Source organism: Lampetra fluviatilis, chromosome 21 (assembly GCF_964198595.1).
Source record: "Lampetra fluviatilis chromosome 21, kcLamFluv1.1, whole genome shotgun sequence".
Taxonomy (NCBI): Eukaryota; Metazoa; Chordata; class Hyperoartia; order Petromyzontiformes; family Petromyzontidae; genus Lampetra; species Lampetra fluviatilis.
This window is the reverse complement of record NC_136295.1, coordinates 1,392,428-1,400,703: the sequence shown is the minus strand read 5'-3', so window position 1 is coordinate 1,400,703 and position 8,276 is coordinate 1,392,428. Positions and strand designations below refer to the sequence as shown.

The following is an 8,276-nucleotide window of genomic DNA, read 5'->3' as shown; positions in this document are numbered from 1 at the left end:
TATAAAAGACACCTGGGAGCCAGAAATCTTTCTGATTGAGAGGGGGTCAAATACTTGTTTCCCTCATTAAAATGCAAATCAATTTATAACATTTTTGACATGCGTTTTTCTGGATTTTGTTGTTGTTATTCTGTCTATCACTGTTCAAATAAACCTACCATTAAAATTATAGACTGATCATTTCTTTGTCAGTGGGCAAACGTACAAAATCAGCAGGGGATCAAATACTTTTTTCCCTCACTGTACACATGAGAACCAAGGCTGCAGAACCACTGCATTAGGGCATTTAGGCACTCCCCCTTCCAAACTCACCTCCCTTCTCCCCTTCTCCTACAGGGGTATCAGAGCTAAGGAAGACACCAGGGGGTTGCAGAGTTTATTGACACAGTTAATTGAAACATGCGGCGTCGACAGGTTTACATTGCACTGTAGTCCCTACTGTGTCTGTGCTGGTGTCAACCCCCGTCCATATCCTCTGTGTTGTTTACCGGATGTCGTTTTGTCAATAAAATACCTAAGGACAAAAAAGTCGCCCACCAATCACTGAGCTCGTAAAAGAAGCCTCTGAGGCCATCCTTGCAGGATGATCCTGCACGCAATCTCGAGCTGCGAAGGGGGGACAATTGCCCCCGCCTTCCCCCACCCAAGGTGGTTGCCACGATTTAAAACAGTTGCAGCAATGTGTCCCACTGCGGTTTGAAGTTGAGATGTTGACGCAAGGCGCTTTCAATGCGTGGACATATTCGAGCACAAATATCGATGCAAATCCGTAACTCGGCGTCCTTTCAGCGTGTAGTTTCACGAGCGTGCACAGCCACTTTTGTTAACCCACTGCTGGATGATGAAGCGTGCCCATGCCGTGCGTGTTGTAGGCTGTTATTGTATGTGTATGCATGTTGAACTTGTTAAGCAACGTACGGAGCCAACCGTGATAATCAGGTGCGAAGGAAAGACGACACACTAAACATCCCAAAGCATCATACTCAGCCACATGGAGTATCACCTTTAATAACAGAGACCATACATGTTATGGGCGGGCTCTCACGACCAATGTAATGATGCATTATTAATTTTGGGTCAGATTTTGTAGATATAATAACGTCAGCTAATGAATCAAATGTAACTCGCAACCAGTCAACATTTCGCTTGCTTTTCAACATTGTCTGTTTGCTGAATAACAAAGCCAACTGGCATATTTGGCCACAGGCCATCACTTAGTGGATTGTGCTTCGACATGACAATACAAATAAGTCTTCCCATAATGCAATGTGCGAATATCATTTTATAATTTTACTTATAATACCAACGAGTTTATTCAGTAGGAATACTTTCTGTTTTTTGAGGGGTGTGTTTTTTTACTCAAGAGCTACTAATAGGGTAACTATTTAAAGGCCAGTTTAAAAACTGTTCATCAGGAAACATTTTAAAATGTAATTTTCAATGTAATGATGCATTAGTGCAGACGCCAACTCTTATTCTCATGCATGGCAGGGGTATTTATGAGACAAATAAAAAAACACAATGGTTAACTTTCTCATTAAAGTGACACTGACTTTACTCATCCCAGAGGGACGATTGGTTGAGTCAACCCCAACCGGGAGTTGAATTCACAACCTTCCGATTGTGAGCCACTTGCTCAACTTCTGAGCGACCTGGGGCTGGATCAGAAACCAGAGTAAGCATTTTATTTTCAATGGGAATAAATCTGAAACGGTTTAACTCTCCTGTCGGTAATCCCACACATTTCCAGACGCGGTGGCGGCACGCGACCTCGGCGCGGAAGGGCGTGCGGAGGTCGGCGTCCCCTCGGCAGCATACGGCACAGTCCAGGTCGCATCAACCCGTGCTGAAGATGGGGAGACGACACGGAGCCCGGCATGGGTGCAGCGTGAGACCGCTGCCTGGGACGGTGGCCTGGCCGGAGAGGAATCCGTCCGGACTCCTCGGCCCTCCGAGCTCGGACCTGGTGAAGCGCGTGTGCTGAACCACGGCGCCCGCGGAGAAGAGAACACGTCGCTCACGTCCGCGGCGTGGAGCAGCTCCGCGCCACCGTCGCAGAGACTCGGCTCCCCCACGCACGACGGAAGAACGTTCACAGGGGCGCAGCTGCCTTCGACGGTGGCGGCGGCCGTGGGAAGCGATGCGGCGGGTACGGCGGCGGAGGAGGACAGCGGTCGGGCGAGCGGCGCCTATTGGGGTGGTGAATCTCCAGCGAGCGACGTCCCATGCATCGCCACGGCCTTTGCCCGGGGCGGCGACGCCGACGCGACAGCGACGGCCCTCGATCCCTCGCTCTGCAACGTCACGCGGACGCACGCCGCGCCCGACCGTCCGTCCGTCGACGTGCGCACCCAGCGCACCGAGTGGCAGCTCTTCACGTCCTCCCTGAGACACCTGCACCACGAGACCAACGAGCCGCTCAATGAACTCAGACGCCTGGGCTCCGCGTCTGGGACGGCGAGGACCCCCCTCCTCCTCCTCCTGCCGCCCCCGCCGCCTCTCCCGCCTCCCCCACCGCCACCCCCGCCTCCCACGGCCGCTCCCCCGGTGACCTGCGGCCCGGGATATACGCACCGGCGTGGGGGCTGCGTGTCCCTTTGCCAGAGTGTGCCCACTTTCTGCTACAACGGGGGCACGTGCCACCTCATCGAAGGCATTGGAGCGTTCTGCAGGTGTGAGCACACGACCTCCGCGGCACCGCTCGAGATTTACATCGCGGGCGAACACATTTAAACATTTTTAGGGGGCTTTGGGATGGATTGCACCGTGAAATCCACCAACCGCTCTTAAGTTCGATTCCCCGGCCGCTCTATTGATTGGCGTCAAATGTTACACTTCAGATGAAGTACCGTACAGACATCCCCCGATATATGGAACGGATACTTTCCTGAATAGTCCGTAAAGTTAAATTGCATATATCGAATCCTGTTTCCCATTGACTTCCATTATAGAATTGGAGATGCAATCCTTCAGAAAGGATTTGGCCCCAAGAGGGTAATAAAATCACACTGAATCCTTTCCCACCAGTTTTTATTCCGATTCTGTTCCGATGATGTACGTCATCGGAACGTAATCGGAAATAAAAGGCCATACGGGAGGGCGTGTGGCACAGTTTGGAGCCAGCTATCGTAGAGTGCAGTGGTCGTGTTCTTACAGTTTTCTAAAGTGAGTACAATGTCTTTAAAAACAGCGGCGCTACTACACCTCTTTAAATAAAATTAACGCTGAACTGCTTGCGCATTCCGAGATTCAGCGGTGAACGGGACCCACCCTTTAACTTGCAGACGTCTCGGAACGGGAAAGGGTTAGGAATGCAGCAAACCTATTTGAAACACATTTAATTGAAAATCAATAATCTTATGATCAAAAATAATAATACTCAATGTAAGTCGTGGGAAACCAGTAAAGTATGAATAGTGTCCCAGACACAAACGTTAGTGTGGCATTTTTTTTCTCCCCCCAAAATGAATAATTTAAGAGATTCCAAACTCCGTAAATGTGATTTCACGTAACACATATTGAATTAACTCCGTAATTTATGAGTTACATTCTAGCGGAATTCCGTATATTTCGTTGCCGTAGAACGAAGGATGACCGTACAGGCAGTCAATTGTGCATAACTGCAGTGCAAATGCAGTTATCCTGTGTACGGTATGTACGTTGAACTTCTTTCGCACCGTACGTAGCCAACCGTGCTAATGGGAGGTGCGGGGTAAAGGAACAACAAACTAAACACACAAAAAGCACCGTTACTTGCCGTCATTTCCTCTTGTGATGGGACATTGCCCAAGTTGTATTTCCACAATGAATGACATTTGAGATGAGAAAAAAATTACCACAAGTTACATTAGTTGGGAGGTTTTTGAATTAATAATCATAACCATTACGAGATAAAATGTCACGAGACTCATTCAAATTATTATGATGAACGGCTTTCACATTTACCTTTAACACGAGTAACCACATTTTATTGACAGTTTCATGAGTTCAACAAAGCAGACTGCCACAAATGTCTGAAATCTCTGCACGACGTTCAGATCGAAATGCACTGGGAATGACCGTTGAAGAACCGGTTTGTTCACTCATGAAGGAAAAAATAATGACAGATTTGTGTTCTGGCCAGGTGCTGGTGAAATAGTATTGACCCCCGCACGTAAAAACTGAATCAGTGGGCAAGCCGCCACCATTCTATTAGCCGGCGCGCGATAATTCAGATGTAAATCGCAGAGTGTGGAAATATCATGGCCAAGTCTGGACATTTTAACAATTAATTTCTGACCAATTTTCCACAAGAATCACGACAAATTCACACCAGGCCAGTAACGTGATACATTCGGGTGCAATTCTGCGAACGGGAATGAGATTACAGCAATGCGGTACTGTTGCTGCTGGGTGCCAAAGTGCTTGCCACAAATGAACCACAATACCCTGCTGATCTCGAGCATAAACCATCATCACGGGAACTCTGGTCATCCTCGCAGTGGCGAATTTCGGCTCGCTAATGAACAAAGAAGGTCACCGAATCGCGCGCTTTCAGATGCGCTTCTGCGGCCGTCTGGAATTCCTTCCGATATTAGGAAACCACTGGAGCTATGCACTTTTAAATCGAGATTGACAACTATTTTCGTTAGAACTGGTTATTGTATATAGTTTGTTGTCCTTCCCCCGCACCTCTGATGAGCACAGTTGACTACGTACGGTGCAACAGAAATTCAACATACGTAGTGGAGAGGTGGAAGTCGCTGTACGATGGTCGTGTGCTATGTTTGCTGTGTGCAGCTGGAGCCTACAGCAGCTCACGTGCGGTGTGGTCGTGCTTGCTGGGTGGTGTGTGGGCGGTGTGTCACACTTCATCCGGGGTGGTGGTGGTAACGCACATGGCATGTAATCCAGCACTTGTAGAGGGGAGGGTTGGTGGATCACGCAAATGTAAAGTAATATAATGAAAATGCCTTCCCATCAAGAGAAGTACAGCAAAAATGTGGACTCCACCTCTTGTCTGTATGGGATATAGTGTTGCCCCCTCACACGCGTGTGGGTTTCTCCTGGTTCTCTGGTTTTCTCCCCCATGCAAACTCATTAATTGGCTGATGGCACCTTCATATATAGAGGACAGCAGAGCTTGGGCACTTGTTGGCGCCGGCTCATTGTGAGGCTGCTCCCTTGCTGCTTGTCTGTGTTTCCCCGCGCCTCTTGAGCCGAACTCTCTCTCTCTCTCAAGAGTGAGCGAGTACTGTGCAGCGTGTTACAAGTTGAAATTATGACTGCGTGGTGTGGTGTTCATTGTGTGGTGTGTTGTCGTAGCCATGTGGACATGTAAGGTGGTATATTCGGCTTGCTGTGTGGTGGTGTGTGGAGAGGCTTGCAGAGACCCCACAGTGGTTTCAGACCAGGGCAGTCCTGCACGGACGCCATATTCTCTGTGCGTCTCCTACAGTAGAGGTGTAAGGAATTTCAACAGGACCTACATCTCTGCTTCATTGACCTGGTCAAGGCCTATGAAACCATAAATAGGCCACGGCACTGGGTTATTATTTGTGCTCTCTGTTCACAATCATTTGGGACCTTCACGATGGTGGGCAGGCCCAGGTAAAGCTGCACCGGATAAATTTCCATCTGGGACAGATTCAATGTGAAACTGATCGATGTATGGGTGCTGTCAAGGAATGGTTCCCAATTGGTCAACCATGCTATGCATCCTGATTATTTTCTCATTACTGCTCACTTTGAGGAGTTGCAGATGACTCCCACAAAAACAAGGCACCTGCCTGGGGCAGTTCTGGAGAGAGTGGAGACGTCTCCACACCTGCACAGTGTGCTTATTCCCAGCTATAGTTCAGCAGATATCTCACTCTGAATGAGTCGAGTGGCATTGTCTTTTCATCAGCTGTGTAATACTGTGCAGAAATTACCTGGCTTGTTACTCCATACGAATCTTCGGGTATTCTAAGCGAAATGTGGAGCCCTTTGTGTACCATTTTCAAAAGTTCAGGCTGGCCTGCCTATGATCCATCCTGGGTTTTATCATACTGGATTAAGACATGTACATCGGGCCCTCAGGATGAACGGATACTCTGACCGCACCATCCGCCAAGCTGTTTCTCCCACCATACAGAAACAGCCACATGAAACTCCGATCAAAACTATCACGTTGCCATACATAGCAGGCGTGACCAAAAAGATCTCCAAAATTCTAAACAAACATAAGTTCCAAGTCCGTTTCAGTACAGTACATAAAATCCGTGATCTAATTCCATCTGTGAAAGATGTCATTCCTGACTTACAATACCCTGGGGTCTACAAACTGAGTTGCAGTTGTGGTGATTGCTACATTGGAGAAACGAAACGTCATATCTCTGATCGTGTCCGCGAGCACAAGTCAGATCTGAAACACGGCAAAACTGATTCTTCCGCCGTTGCCGATCATTGCTACAACGCTGTGGGCTCTCATGAAATTGTCTTTTCCGAGACCAAGATACTCTGCAAGCCTCCTGGCTACCATCAAAGGTTTGTACACGAGGCCATCCAAATATACAAATACATACATAATTTCAACCGTGATGATGGGTACAAACTTAGTAATCATTGGAAAGATGTTATTAACCATGCAAAAAAGATTTAACTACACATATTTGGAGCATTCCAGGCATCGATTTCAGCCGCACCACCTCTACATAACAAAGGCTCAGTCAATCATTCTACACAACAAAGACTCATTTCCTGGCAGCGATTTCAGCCACATCACCTCTACATAACAAAAGGCTCAGTCCCATTTACACGCACCTTTACATCAGCCGCACCTTGTTTACACAACAAAGGCTCATTCCTAACAACGTGCTTCAGCTGCACCGAACCTCTTCCACCCTCAACCAGTATATATACAAGGACTGTTTTCTTGGAATTACTCTCACTTGATACAGCTATCGTGCTGTGATGGTTCCACCTGAAGACGGAAGCTTGTGTTGCCTCCGAAACGTCGTGATTTTTTTTTCTTTTATTAATTTTAATTGTTTTATCTACGTGACTTTACCGAAAAAACCTAAGAATATGAATCCTTGCAGTCACGAAAGCTTCAACTCTAGAATGGATTGAGGAGCTCACATATCCTTGAAAGATCTGGACACAGTCCCATCGGTGAGCTCCTCAAACAGGTTGGCTGGGTCATGTTGGCGCCCACATGCCCAGCCAACGCTGAGTGGACTTGCCAATGACTGGTACCAGCGGTGTCAAGATGGCCTGTATGGAGCATGTCCGTGAAGGACACTCCTGGGCAGTAGGAGGCAGTAGTTTTCCAACAATAGCGAAGGGCAGACGAGGCTCACAATAACAAACGGAGCACCAAGCAGGCAAAAAAAATCAGTGAGTTGGCACAGGTGGTGCTTTTGCCAGTCATCTCGGTCAGTCAACCCATGTCACCTGAGCCTGTCCCGTGACCTCCTGCCAGCAGCGAGCCTCCGACAGTTCGCGTGGGCCCCAATGTGCACCAAGCCTGGCACGAGCGCCGCGGCGACGCTCCCAACCGCTTGGCGGCGATCGGCGGCCGACGTTCGCCGTGCGGTGCCTCCGTGTTTCTGTCGCGCGGCCCCGCAGGTGCAGCGTGCAGGAGCACGTGTGGTACAAGGGGCTGCGCTGCGAGGGGGCCGCGTCGCACACCGCGGTGCTTGGCGGGGCGCTGGGAGCCAGTGGAGGCGCCCTCGCGCTGGGGCTGCTGCTCGTCGTGTGCCTCGCCAAGCGGGCGCGGAGACTCCACGAGCACAACGAGCGCCTGCGGCGTGAGCACCCACATTCACCTCACCGGCGTTCCCTCACCTCACCCGTGCTCTCACCTCACTCGTGCCCTCACCTCACCAGCTATCACCAAACTCACCCCACCAGCTCTCCCACCTCACCAGCGCCCTCACCTAAAAAGTGTATGTAAAGAACACTGCACTTTTTATTTATTGTGCTTGATTTGGTTCTATACTCAGTGCAGGTTCGTGAAGGATTGGTTCACCTATCACTCGCCAGTGATTTTAGCCGGGCGTGGGAAATTGAGCTCGGGTCACCAGGTTTATAGTGCTAATCACTGCGCTACTGCTCCACCGTTATGTCATGATAATACTACTAAAGGTTAACAATATTAAGCCGAAGAAGAACCCCTATTGGATGCTGGGAAATTTGAGGTGCGAGCCTGCCTTGCTAAAATATGTTTTTGTGTTGAAAAGAGAAGCTCACAATCTTCATCGGTGGGAAATTAAAGACACGAGCCAGAGCCGTGCGATTGTGGCCATGCAACT

At 49.0% G+C, this 8,276-nt stretch overlaps 1 protein-coding gene across 1 annotated transcript in view; it reads left to right on the top strand.

Moving 5' to 3' along the window:
• The first annotated feature begins 1,234 nt into the window (after positions 1-1,234).
• The window catches only part of LOC144938096 (uncharacterized), a 7,555-nt gene continuing 513 nt past the window's right edge, over positions 1,235-8,276 (top strand). The window contains exons 1-3 of the mRNA XM_078865794.1: positions 1,235-1,268; positions 1,751-2,672; positions 7,591-7,772. Of these exons, the coding sequence (XP_078721920.1) occupies positions 1,235-1,268; positions 1,751-2,672; positions 7,591-7,772 (1,138 nt within the window). The remainder of the gene's footprint in view (positions 1,269-1,750; positions 2,673-7,590; positions 7,773-8,276) is intronic.